At 52.2% G+C, this 13,861-nt stretch overlaps 2 protein-coding genes across 2 annotated transcripts, besides 1 other annotated feature; both read left to right on the plus strand.

Annotated features, from left to right (window-relative positions):
* Nucleotides 1–1,073: 1,073 nt before the first annotated feature.
* MPK2 (mitogen-activated protein kinase, putative) lies at nt 1,074–2,456 on the plus strand (the record flags this gene model as incomplete). Its single annotated transcript, XM_010704710.1, has 1 exon — nt 1,074–2,456. The coding sequence occupies one exon, from the start codon at nt 1,074–1,076 to the stop codon at nt 2,454–2,456; it is 1,383 nt and encodes a 460-aa protein (XP_010703012.1).
* A 2,693-nt stretch (nt 2,457–5,149) lies between these two features.
* Nucleotides 5,150–6,089: a repeat region.
* A 4,132-nt stretch (nt 6,090–10,221) lies between these two features.
* LPMP_350760 (zinc finger protein family member, putative) lies at nt 10,222–11,712 on the plus strand (the record flags this gene model as incomplete). The annotated part of the gene is made up of 1 exon (XM_010704711.1): nt 10,222–11,712. One exon carries the CDS (start codon nt 10,222–10,224, stop codon nt 11,710–11,712), a length of 1,491 nt encoding a protein of 496 aa, XP_010703013.1.
* Between the last annotated feature and the right edge of the window lie 2,149 nt (nt 11,713–13,861).

Genomic DNA, 13,861 nt, shown 5'->3' on the forward strand with positions numbered 1-13,861 from the left:
CACACACACACGCATACAATGCAAACAACTCCGCCTCTTACTCTCTGCCCTCTCCTCTCTATTCGGTTCATCTTTCGCTCTCCTCCACGCTGTTCTCCTGCACCTGTATGCCTCGTATTCGCACAAGCATAGTTTATCGTGCGCTGTGTGCTACCGACAGCTGCAGCAGCACTGGTAACTCTTCCCTTCCTCCCGTAAAGAAGAACAATCAGCAGAAAAAAAACGAACAAATCACCCTCCTGACCATCGACACATTCCATACGTCACTCAAACTATTTTCATTTTTCTTTTCCTTTTTTTTTTTTGGTTTCACCCCCCCCCCCCGTCATCGCTCAGATTTCCCAAACATCACCGATACGCGTGTTGTTTTTTGCTGCTGCTACTACTCCACCCTTTTCTTGCACCCAAACTCCCCCCCTTTTGTTGCTACGACGTCATCTCCTTCCTGCCCCACCCCTCTCATACCTGCTATCTTGCACTACCTATTGAGCTCTTCGACGTTCTCTCTGTCTCTCTCCGTCTCGACGTCACTAGTATATCCGGGTGTGCCGGTGTTTCATCTCCGGTGTCTCTCCTGTTCGACCTGCTCATCTCTGTGTGTGTGTGTGCACTCACTTTTCTGATTTCTCTTTTACCGATTCTTTTCTCTGCGATTTGCATCGATTCATACTTTTCCCTCTCCCGTACTTTACTCTTTAGAGGAACGGTACGAAGGCCGCTCTCGGTGTGTACACGCTTCTCTGCTAGAGACACACGTTCCCCTTCTCTTTCCGTTCCCTCTCCCTCCCTCCCTCCTCTCGCCTACGCCATTCTCTTCGTGTTGCCATTCTACACCCAACGCAGCCCACAACTACACGCACGCACAACCCGATCCTTTTGTATTATGTATGGGCGTCTGAGGCAGGTTAGCGTTTGACGTTAGAGCTCCCTTTCATCACTTTTCTGGGATCTTCCTCGGGTTTCCCTCAGCGCCACAACTCTCCTCCAGAGGTCCCGCTGGCTGTGTCCTCCCCCTTCCCCAAATCATACACTTTTCCCCCTACCCCTTAGGCATTTGCATTCACAGTGCCAAGATGTCGAACGAGATTGAGTCGCATATTCTAAAGAAATATGAGATTCAAACGCAGCTAGGACAGGGTGCATACGGCATCGTTTGGCGCGCCGTGGAGCGCAAATACAACCGCATCGTTGCGCTCAAGAAGATCTACGATGCTTTCCAAAACTCGACAGATGCGCAGCGCACCTTCCGTGAGATTATGTTCTTGCACCGGCTGCACCACCCCAACATCATCAAGCTTCTGCACGTCCATCGCGCCTACAATGATCGCGATATCTACCTTGTCTTCGAATACATGGAGACGGACCTGCACGTGGTGATTCGGGCAAACATCTTGGAAGAAATCCACAAGCAGTTCATCATGTACCAGCTGCTCAAGACGATGAAGTACCTGCACTCTGCCGAGATTCTTCACCGTGACATGAAGCCAAGCAACCTGCTTATCAACAGCGACTGCACGATGAAGGTGGCTGACTTCGGTCTCGCGCGCTCCATCCTTTCACTTGAGAGTGAGCAGGCGTCGCGTCCGGTGCTAACAGACTACATTGCGACGCGGTGGTACCGTCCGCCGGAGATTCTGCTTGGATCGACACGATACACTAAGGGCGTAGATATGTGGTCGGTGGGCTGCATTCTTGGAGAGCTGATGCTTGGCAAGCCCATCTTTCCCGGCCGCTCCACCACAAACCAGTTAGAGCTTATCTGCAGCGTGACAGGCATGCCTTCCTCGGCGGATGTGGCGGCGACCAACTCGCAGTTTGCCCACGCCATGCTTCGCGACATCCACCTCTCGCACCGACGCACATTCGCCGAGCTTCTGCCAAACGCTTCTGCGGATGCGTTGGACCTTATCCAGCGCCTGATGTGCTTCAACCCAAACCGGCGCATCAGTGCCAAAGAGGCTCTGGGACACCCGTACGTGGCTGCCTTTCACCGTCCTGACGAGGAGCCGGTGGCGCCCGATCCCATCACCATCTCTCTCCCTGACAACGAGCGCCTGCCATTGGACAAGTATAGAGACGCCATCTACGAGCAAATCGCCGCGCTGCGCCGTCGCTCCGCGTCTGGCGAGCAACGGCAGCGCATGGAGCGACAAGCTGCCAGCGGAACCGCTAGTCGCAAGACGTCCACCAGCAGCGGCGCCGCCGCCGCTGCTGCTGCTACCAGTGGCTCTCGAGCAGGCACCAGCTCCTCTACAATCACGCGACCCAACGCGAGCAGCAGCGCTGCCGTACGAGTTGTACCGCAGCGCAGCACTGTAAAGTCTACTTCGACCAGTGGCGTCAACGATTCTGTACCTTCGAAGACGTATGCCCGTCCCGCCTTCCGCCAGGCAGCGCCTTCCACCACTGCTATAGAAAGTAGACCCGTCGCGCGCGAGACAGTGGTACGCAAGTGATCGTCCCCACTGTACGTTTTCTTCTCCGTGAGAAGCGATAGCAACCAGGTATGTTTTTTTTGGTGAACGGAAGGTGCCGCTTGGGTGAACGATACCGGCGGTTTTGCGGGCGAGGGGGCTTCAGTTTTTTCTTTTTGGGACGGTGATGTCAGTGCCACCGTCTAACCGAAATCGCGATTTTCACTAGTCCTTTTCACTACCATTTAGGCGTGTCTTCGTGTATGGCGGTGTATCGCCCTCTCTATTGCCTTTTTTTTTCTGGCGTTTGACCGGTGGCACACGCGGGCTGCGCGCTATCCAGTATGCACCTTTTTTTACATTTCTCTCTGCCTTCTCTTAGGCTTTTGCTATGGCGTCTCTCTTTGCTTACGTCCTGCCGCCATCCTCTTCTCTATTCTCGCATCCCCAATCAAAGAAGGTATCCAATCAGAAAGAAACGCTCCACCCTCTCTCCTGCCCCGCTCGTGATTCCATTTTATGGCCCCACCTGCGTTACCTTTTTTTTTCAAATATGTTGTTTTCATAGTGACTCTGAGCGGGTGTCTTCCCCTCTCGCTATTTTCTCTCTTCTGAAGAGTTGGTGCTTTATTTATTTATATTATTATGTGTGTGTTTTTTTTTTTCTCTCCCCCTTTCGCTTTGTACTTCTCTTTTCTGTTCAGTCTCGTGCTTGTGTGTGTGTGTGTGTATGTGGATGGGTATCGTTTAGTTTGGGCGATCTGTGAGAGGGGGGGCTGATGTGAGTCTTTTCTGCTTTCTTTTCTTTCTTTCAAATCATGTTATAGATCTAAAGGAGAACGTTTGCTCCTTTTCCTTTGTAGGTGTGTATGTGTGTGTGTTGGTGTGTCACTGTTTGTATGCAGTAAAGCGTGATCCCTCACGGGAAATCGTGTTTCCCTATGATACACGTTGGCAACCGTCCCAGTTCGCGCTGTACTTGCACTGCAAAGATGTTTTTATGCTCTTCTTTTTTCCTCTCTGCCATTGCCGCTCAGTTGTGACTTTACCTTTGCTGTTGTACTCAAACTCTTTCCGCCAACTTCTGACGCCCGCTTTTGGGGCTATCGTGTCGTCTCACTGTTGTTTTCTCTCCTTTTTTTTTGGGATGGAGTGGGGGCGTGTTTTCGCTTCAGCCATGTTTGTCTGTACCTCTCTCTCTAAATGTGTGTGTGTGTGTGTGTGGCACCTTTCCTCGATGGATTAGCTATTTTGCTCTTTTTTCTCTTCATTTTGTGTTTCAGCTGTGTTGCCCCTTCCCCCGCTTGCGCCTTTTCGTTGGACCGCTAAGCCGCACCCATTGTTTACACATCTGTGCGGATCCGCCATGCCATCGCCATGCTGTCATTTTTAGTTCCTTTTCTTCTTCTTGTGTACGTGACCGACTCTCTCACTCCCTCTGCTTGACGAGCGTACACCTTAGAGCGCATGCGTGACGCACTTCGTGTGTGCTGTACGTCTGCATTCTGTCTGTTTTTTCCTCGTCTCCATTTTTCTGCTCTCTTCTATCATGTACGTACAGGCGTAAAAAAATGTTTTTTTTTTCCGTGCGTTCCATTTTGTGTATTGAGGGGCGCTATGCAGTGTCGAAGAGACAGTCCATAGCATCCCTTCAGTACACCGTTCTCGTGACGAGACTCTTGCCTTTTCCAGGAAGCAAGTGTAGCTGCGAATACGACTCGGTGCTGCTGTGTTGACGAGACGCGAGGCAGACGTGCATGGAGGAGGACGTGCAGAGAGAGAGAGAGAGACAACATCGACTTTTCAAGGCGGTATACATCCTCCGTGTACTCTGCCCCTTTGCTTTCTCATCCTTTTCTTAAGCACTTCACTATCCTAAACGGTCTCCTGAGCCTCCTTCGTGCGTTGGTCAGCTTATTTACTGCCTCAGCACGATCACCACCGCCTGCATCAACGTGCCGCTGCGTATCTTTGCGAACCTTCGTCATCACGGATGCTCTCTCCTATTGCTCTGCGCTCATGCTCGAGGTGTGTTTTCAAACGCGTGCGTTTCTTTGAGTTCCTTTTCTTTTTGACTCCTATTGCTCTTGATTCGCTTTTCGTGTTTTGTTTGTCGTTGGTGGAAAAACCTGCATAGCGTTGCCTAGGGATGGCTGTCGCTCCCCCCTTCGCTCTACTGCCTTGTGACGCCTCTTTCCTCCCGTACTTTCTCCTTCGCTCTTTGGTCTAACTCACCTCTTTCTTTCTTTCCTTCTCTTTCGATAGATAATCACGTTAGTATACGTGAGCGATGCGGTGCGGTTCCCCTGTACACGTGCGCTGCTGTGCATGGTGCGCTTGTGCTCATTTCTGTACACCTAACTGCATCATCGTTGCTGTGAAGCGACTCCACACCCAGAGGCGCCAATGACACGGTAAAGAGCATTTCTTTTTTTTTTTTCATTGTAATGAGATTAACCTGTACGGTTTGAAGAGCAACACAGCGGCAGGGTGGCCAAAGGAACGACAACAATGCCTGTCACACGGTGATGGAGGTCTTCCCTACGTCTTGGGTGTGTAACGCCAATAGGAGGGGAATGTCTTCGAGACCACAGGACTTTGGAAGAGAGCAGAACGAAAAACGTGACATGCGCCACAGTTTCGTCACCCCAGCCGTTTCCACCGCTCTTTTCTTGCCTTTTTTCCCAATAACACTGTCCACCTCACTGTGATATTGGGGTCCGGTGCCCGCTCTGTGGGGGAGCCAAGAGCCCGCAGCCGCGCCAAGAGGCTGGGTGCGGGCTCTTGGTGTCGGCGGAGAGGCCTAGGGTGGGCCTGTGCCCACGAGACTTGCGGTCGTGATGACGCGTGCAGCGACTCACCGCGCCCTGTGTCGGCGATGCAGCAGGTGTGCGCGCGCTACAAGCCCGTCGCGTGCGCCTCTCGTTCCCGCGTGCCTGTGGGCATTGCGAATGGTGGAGGCGTGGCAGTGTCGACAGGCTTGCAGCGTCGGGCATGCGAGAGGGACTGGCGCCAGCGGCGGCAGGCGTCTCACACCGGAAGAGCACGGGTGTTTGTGCTTACGAGACGACAGGGGGCGCCCCTCGCCCAGCTGCCGGCCCTGCGTTGTGTCCGGCATGGCACGCGAGCCTCGCGGACCGCTCGACGCTCGAGGCGAACCGTGTATCACGCAATGCAGGTGCGTGCGCCCTTGGTGCTGCGTGGGCTCGCCTGTCGGGTGCCGATGGCTGCCCCCCTCCCTCCCTCTGTGCCCCCTCCGAAGGACATGCCGCCGGCTCTTCGTGCGCCGGCGCGGTGCACCGGCGGGGATGGCCGAGGAGGGCAGCGGGGCCCCGCGCCGATCAGCCCCGCCCCGTGCGTGTGCCACCTGTGCGGCGTCTCCTCCGCGCGACCGGGTGGGCCGATGAGGCACCGATGCCGGCTGCATGACGAGGCGGCCCCGGCTTACAGCACCGAGTCCGCCAGGCCCCCATGTGTGGAGAGCCTCCAGGTCGCGTAATGGCATGCCGGCCGGGTGCCGGGTGTGGGGGAGCCCTGACCTGAGGCTGGGCCGATCCGACGGCAGAGAGACGCTTTGTCCTGGGCGAGGAGGGCTCAGCGGCATTGTTGCCGGGGTGGAGGAGTGGCGGCTGCAGGCGCCTGTTCGCTCCCTCGCTCGTGGTGCGGTGTTCACGTGGATGTTGTTTTATTTGCTCTTTTCAGGGTGGCTGCGGTGATTGCGTTCCCCCTGTCCTTGTCTCTTCTTTTGCTGCTCTTTGGTTCTCTTCTGTGCGTTTGCTCTGTTTTTTTTTTTTTCAGGTATCTCGTCTATGTATTCGCTTGTGTGCTGGGGGCATCTGTGGCAGTAGCTGCGTTTCTGCCGCCGTGCTGCACCAACTCTTTTACTCCTTTTTCTGCAGCTCCCCTTTTGAACTTTGTATGTGTTTGTGTGTTTTTTTTTGGTACTTCATTTGGCACGCAATGCCGGTTCTGTGCACGGCTGCACGTGTGTGTGTTGGCCTTCACATTTCTCTTTTTTTTATTTCGTTAATATTTGTGGATTCTCATTTTCTTTCCGTACGCTCTGTTCCTTTGACTGTCTTGTGGTAGTCGTGTGTGTATGTGTGTGTGTGTGTGTGTCACCTTTGGCATCTCTCTTCTTTTTGTTATGTCGTCTTTCTTTCAAATTTTTTTTTTTCGTTGTACTGTATGTGTCTCTCTCTCTCTCTCTCTGTGTGCGTGTTTCCCTCAGTTAAGCACCGCCTCTCACGCGAGTCGCTTTGCGCTCAGGTGTGTGTACTTTCCCATCTGCGTGATGACTGCTGCTCGTCTTTTCGGTACCGCGTAATTGTTGTCTATTAGTGATTACCGCCATAATTTACCAACCAGCTCGCGATAACCGCGGAACGGAAGTTTGGCCAGGAATCGTTGGCTGGTAATCTCGTCTCCAATTTGGGTTTTCTCTGTTTTCAATTGTTTTTGCTTGTTCTTCTCTTCCCCCCCCCCCCTGCAGTGGTTTACTTCACACCGCCATTTTCCCATCTAGCGCCACTTCACACCCTACATTTTTCCCTGTAGTCGTTCTGCTAGCAAAGCGGGTTTGCGGATCGAATTGGTCAATAACAGTCATGCACGAAAGCGAAGAAACTGAGAAGGGCAGGAAAGAGTCTAGAAAGTGCTCTCAGAAGCTCAACAACCGTCTCTACTTGAAACGTCAACGTAGATCAAAGAGTGGGCGTGACGGTGCGAGCTGTCTTGCAAGCGCCGCTGCTGACACATCCTGCTGCGTTTTCTCTGTCTATTGATGATTCCCCCGTTCGATGATAGTAGTCCTTTCGAGTTCATGAAGATGCCGAGGGGCTAGCTGCAGCAGTGGTACCTGACCATCCCCACCCTCTGCATCTCTCTGTCTAGTTGGGACTAACACAGGAGATAGCCGCAGGTCGTCGACTTGCCCAGAACTGGGAGCGACTTTCCTGCGGAGGGGTCGTCACTCTGAGGGGAGCCTGCAGGTGACCACTCCCCAGCTTCCTTCTCTCGCTCATCATGTAGCCCGCTTTATCACTCCAACTTCCTTCGCTCTTTCTTACACTGCCTTTTGCCTTATCTTTTGCTCTATCCCTCTTCTTCTTTTGCCTCCTAACCGCTGCTCCGTGTATACGCGTGACACTGCACACGATCATGCATACTGCGCTCTTTATTTTCTTCTCTCTTGGCCTGTGGCATTGCTGCGCCTCAACCCCCCCTCCTTCACTCCACCTCAACTCGCACTTCCCTATCGTGCTCGCCACTTCATCTGGCGAGCGTTAACCCACCCACACACTCTTCTTTCTCACGTGGTCGTCGGGGCAACGAAAACATAAACGCGCACACACTCCTGTGAAACTGAAAACAAGAAAAGTTATTCCGCTGTCACTTTGCTCTGTTACCATCACCGGCATCGTTATTCACGATCGCTTTCCCTCGTGCTTTTCCCGTGGTTTCTTTCTTGTGTGTTTTTCTTCTTCCCTCTTTCTCCTTTTTTGTTTCTTGAAGCATCTGTGGGCATACATCTGAGAACTCACGTACCTACCGTCCATACCCACACCTTGTCCAAGGAGACACGCATTACTCGCCTCCCACAGCTGACTACTGCTGTTGCCGCTTACTGACTGAGTTGCGCGTCGTTTTTTTTTGTTTGTGTGTGTGTGTGTGCTTCCCTTGTCGTACGTCGAGCGAAAAGGGACCCAGTAGATACCAAGAACAAAGGAGACTACGGAAAGCAGACCAAGGGGACAAGCACGGATTTTCTTTCGTCGGCCACACAAGCCTCCCGTAGTTTCCCTACAGACCCCCAGGCTTCCACACTTCATCGACAGCATCGGAGCGTCTTGTGTCTTCCTGCGAAGAAAAAAAACTAGCGTACACACCCGCGTCTACGTAAAGCTCACACGTACATTTCAACTGCATTTGTTTCTGTGCTCCTTTTTTACTCGTGCCTCGACCTTGGCACTCTCTCCCTCACTCTCCTTTTTTGTCTGAGGTTGCGCTGGAGAGTGGTGCCTGGCACTGCTTTGCACAGCCGCGCACGCAGGAAACAACAACCAAAAAAGAGCATCCGTGATTTTATCAGCGTTCGCCTTTGCCCTCTCGCTTCTCTTTTCGTTCTTGCAAACATTCACACATTTCACCACCACATACTCACACTCACCCGCTGCTGTTCTCTCGATTGCTGTACGCAACTCCCCGGAGAGTTCTCCCCACCTTCTTCCAACCATTAGTCCATCACGAGAGAAACAAAGAGAGGGCGAGAGTGGCGGTAGCGAACAACGAAAGCCAGCGAAGAGGCGTGCGCTTGCTTTGTTTATGTACTCACACTACTACCTTAGCTGTTCGTGTTGTATCCTGCTTGAGATCTCTTCGAAGAGGCGTGCAGAGAAAAGAGTCACCGTTTTTTCGGCACCTTAGGACGCGGAAAGGGACGTCGTTGATCCTGCGCACGATAAGGGTGCGCACTCGGGAGTTGGCGCTGGCGCATAACTCCATCTCTCACCCCCCCTCCCACTCTCTCTGCACCGCTATCAAGACCAAGGCAGCAACAGCAGCAGCAGCGACAAAAAAGAGAAAACGACGGTCTTTTATATACACAAATTGACCCTCTTCGTTTCTTTTCTCTCCTTCGTGTTGCAGCTCTGTTTCGTGCCGCCGTCTACTCGCTCCCTTCTTTCTTTCGCACCTCATCTGACAGCCTGCCTGCTTTGGTTTTCGGCTGTCGTGTCTTTTTGCGTTGTCGTTTGCCTCCTGGCGATTATGCGTTGAGCGTTTTTCTCGTCTTGCAGCGCAACACTTTTTTTTTTAATTGCTCACCCTCCTAGTGGTTTCGCCTGTTGCCATTTTTTCTTGTACTTGGTGCTGCTGTGCTTTGTATTTTACTTTTGAGTCTTGCCCTGGTTTTGCTTTTAGACTTGCCACGCTGTTCCGCTCCACACTACCCATCTTCTCTGTCTCTCACTGCATTTTGTTTCTCTCTTTCCCTCTCTTCCGGAGCGTGTTTTATAGCATTGTACAGCTTTGCCCCCCCCCCCCTCCCTCCCTCTCTCTTTCTTGCGTCTTTCGTTCAAGTAGCTTTTTTTTTCTTCTTTTCTTTCGTTTCCCCCTCTCTGTTTTAACAGTTTTTCTTTTTTTTTTGTTCCCCTTTTCGTGTCGTCTCTCTCGTTTGTGTTATCTGCTCCTGCCAAGTCTTAACTCTTCAAGCGCTCTATCGGTTCTCCAGCTTTCTTTTTTATTTATTTTCTGCTGTTGCCCTTCCCCCACACCCTGTCCTTCTCTCATTTTCTCTTACCACGGACATCTTCGTCTTGTCGCCTATTATTCTCCGATATCGACTCCTCCCCTGCATATAGAGATATACTCGCCGGGTGAGACGCAGATACAGAACGAGCGTTCAGTCATTTCTAGCCGTCGCCACTGTCACTGCATTGCTGCCCTATTGGAGGACCCTTTTGATATCTTTTTTGTCTTCGCTTCATTGTAGCGCCTCCTCCCTTGGTGGACTTCTGCAGGTGTGTCGAGGCACTGCAGGCCTTGAGGTTCCCCAAACGGAGAACCTCTGCTGGTGTCGTTCGCGTTTTCCTTTTCCTTGCGTCTCTGTTGTGGAGGAAGCTCGTTTACGTGTATTTGCGCGTATGCGTGCGTGCCTGATCCCTCGGGGCTTCTCTTCTGTCCTTGTCCTCTGTGCGCGCGTCTTTTTTCTGCTTCTCTTTTCAGCCAAGCTTTCCTCTTTCTTTCACTTTCATCACTTGCTTTCCTGTATTTTTCTTCTCTCTCACTCGTTTTCTCGATTTACACCATGCCCAGCGCGCATCCACAGAACCGCAACTGGAGCTCCTCCAACTCGGGCGAGGTCGGGTTGCGTCAGAGTCCCGCGTCTGCCTCTGAAGGCCGCCGCAGTCCCAATGGCCGTCGCTCCTATCAAGAGCGCATCACGACGGTGCGCTTTATCCAGCCATCGACGGGCGAGACGATGTGCACAAAGCTGAACCGCGTGCAGCGGACCAAAACGAAGCCTGACAATAATGCGGAACTGTGCGAAAGTTTTCTCAAAGGCCACTGCGATTCTGGCAACGGGTGTCAGTACGTTCACGTGCCAAAGCAGTACCTGTGGCGCCTGCTGAGCCCCTGCGTAGACCCCAAGACGCTCTTCTACTACCCTGGGTTCAACGTGCGCTGCTACACCCCTGACATGAACGTGTACTACGACATCCCTAGCGAGTTCATTTATCAAACAAAGGGAAGCGACCGCTACGTGGAGCTCTTCAACGACAATGGCGACAACTTCAAGGACAAGTGCCGTCTGTGCCCAAACCTGCAGTCGCACGGCATGTGTGACGACAACGAACACTGCGACGACATTCACTGTGCTGTGGCAGATCTCGATCAGTTTCCGCACATTGCTACCCACCGCGCCACCAGGGAGGCTGTCGTCCGCTATGAGCATATGCCACAAGAGCTCATTGTGCGCGTCTATCAGCCCAACACACCAGGTGACGGCATGGACTTCAACGGCGACGACGTTCTCCGTACAGCAGGTGCCACACAGTACGAAGATGCGTACAGGCAGACTGGCGGTGTTCCGGCACTGAAGATGCAGCACTGCGCCCATTTTCAAACGAAGAAGCTGTGCCGCATGGGCGACGGCTGCCGCTTCTTACACGTTGTCTCCGTCGCGTTGGCCAGCCCCGCGCCGGACGAGGAGAGGTCGATCAACTCGTCGCCAACCCCGGCAACGACCACGGCGTTTGCCACCAGTGCACCTAACGCGGTCATCACCACCTCTACTGTGGCAAAGTCGCCAACAAGAGCGGCGCCGGCAACAACTATAACTGCGGGACGCCAGCTGTACGAGGAGGATGTTGCGATGAACGCAGCGGCTGAGATGGCGGCGATTGCGATGGCTGCCGAAGAGCCACGATACACCGGCTCCCAAGCGGATAACACCACGTTAGGGGCGCCGAGGAACGGACGCCTCCATAAGTACGGCGCTCAGGCGGCGGTGCCGCAGCAGTCGAACTCTATCTGTCCGTACGGTGGAGTGTCAATGGGACCCGTGAAGGGGCGCGTGTCGCCTGTGCAGTACCGCTCCAGTGGACGTCTATCGCCGATTAGGGTAGTCGTGACGCCGGGTCAAATGGAGGGGGCGCCGGCTCAGCGTCTCTCGCCCATCTCTCTGCAGAGTGGTGGCGCTTCAGGTATGCCCACACAACAGCCCCTCAGTCGCACTTCGCCACTCCGCCGTAACAACCCTTACTCACTCTCGCCCCCCTCCACGAGTTTCAACTGAGCAGCATTGAGGACGCACCACTATCGTCTTTCTAAAGCAGCACCACCTCCCGCCCGTATACAATACATCCACCGCCACTGTACACGCTGGGGCCCCTCATCGCTTGGTAAGGTATGCGGTGTTCACAAACTCCTTGTAGCCCCTCATTTCCTCCCTGTAGTACTATCACACACACACACACGTCTGTGCAGACGCAGTTTCGCCGATACGCATAACCAGGCCCGCTTCCTCTCTTATCAGCTTTTTTTTTTCGGCGCACTCTCTTTTTCCCCCTTACCTTTTCCTTTCCCTTCCTTTCTGTCCCTCTTCCCCCCGTCTTGGCTCTATGCGCCACCCACAATTCTCTTCCGTCACCTCCACTCCGCTTCTGATAATCATTGGATCCTCTCTTGTACACGTTCTTTTCTTTGCTGTTTGTCCCCCCCTTTTCTTTTCTGTGCTGCTTCTCGTTTTCGTGGGTTTGTGTGTTGTTACCTCAGCGGCACAATGCCGCCTTGTTTCCCCCTCTTTTCGCTTCATTATGCTCTTCATGTCGTTCTCTTTTCGCTTATTTCTTTTCGTCCATGAGCCCGTACCGCCTTGATGAGAGTAGACGATGACACAATTGCGTTCTTCACCTGCATGCTGCTCTGACGTCTTGATGAGGAAGCCTACAAGCATGATTGGGTACCTGTAAGCGTGCTGGGTGATGCTCTTGTGCCACTGCTTGTTTTTTGCGTGAGGCTTGGTTTTTTCTTTTGCCTGTGCGTGTGGGTGTGTGTATGTCTCTGCCTGACAGTCGGAACACCTGACGTGCATCGCTTTTGTTGTTGTTACTCTCCCCTTTACGCTAGTACGGTGCCCCTCCTTCCACCTCTAAAATAAAAAGTCAACGAGAGGAACCACGAGAAGAATACACAGACAATCCACAGAAAGCGAAAAAGAAAAAAAGCAAACATGTGGGGTATCGGTGATGCCTCCGATTGTCTGGCTTCGTCTTCCCTTCCTCCGGGTGTTTTCATTTCCATTCTTGGGTGATGCGCTCTCGGTGCCACAGTTTGGATTCAAAATAACTTCGACACTTTTTTTTGCTTCTCACTGCTGGCGTCTTCCCTATTTACAGCTCTCCTCCTGTTTTGAGTCACTGTTACTGTTGTGCACGTGTGGTTTGACCACTGCTCATTACATTGCGCGTCCTTCCTGTTTATTCGTTTTCTGCTCGACTGAAGCGAATTCATGGAGCGAATAAAGAAAGACAAGGGTATGCAAACAAGAGCGGTGGTAAATACTCGAGTAGCTGCACATGTGCTCTCCTTCTTTCAGGTACACCTCTCTGCAGACAAGCTCAAGGTTGCACACACGCACACGCACCCTCGTGCACTGTGCTTGAAAAGGTGCTTTTCACCTTTCTTTTCTTCAGCACGCATTGCTTTCACTGTGACTGTAGAGTGAGTAGGTAATTTATTTCTCCGAGTTCTCTTTCTCTTCTTTCCCCCTTTTCGCTTACACTTATCGAGCTACACTGATGGCTGCATCGAATTCTCTGCGTGTCTATCCGTACGAGTGAGTGACTGTGTGTGTATGTGTGTTCTTCGAATTATGGAACCGCCCCTTCTTTCTTTTTTTTTTTACTTTCGGTTTCAGCCAGTTAATGTTTTACCTCTTTTCCTACTCACTTTCCCCCCTCTGTCTTCATTTTGTTTTTTTTTCTTCTTCGCTTTATTGTTTTCTGTTCACTTTCATTTCACCTCCCTTCTCATTATGTCGATTAAAGAAGTCAATCGATGTAAACTGGAATCACTTTGCGTTCCCCTCTTCGTCTTTCATTCATTCTTCTCTTTCGCTTCTCTTCCTTCACATTTCTCTTTTTTTTTTTGGATACTTCAACCTCCTGCAAACGCGGGGTTGTGCTATCGCGCAGCACCGCAGACTGCTTCTCGACTTCATTTTTTCTCTACCTTTCGGTCTCTCTTCTTCCCTCTATTGCTTTACATTCTCTCTTTTTCGGTTTTGCCTTTCTTTTCCTGCGTTTGTATGTTGTGTCAGTTTCTCTGGGTTCTGGTTGGTTCTCCTCATTTTTTTTTTATTTGTTTTGCTTCACCTTGATCGGAGTAAATCGGGTGGGTGCCTAACATGTTTTTATACCCTCGTGTTGGCAACATTTACCCAT

Source organism: Leishmania panamensis (genome assembly GCF_000755165.1).
Source record: "Leishmania panamensis strain MHOM/PA/94/PSC-1 chromosome 35 sequence".
Classification (NCBI taxonomy): domain Eukaryota; phylum Euglenozoa; class Kinetoplastea; order Trypanosomatida; family Trypanosomatidae; genus Leishmania; species Leishmania panamensis.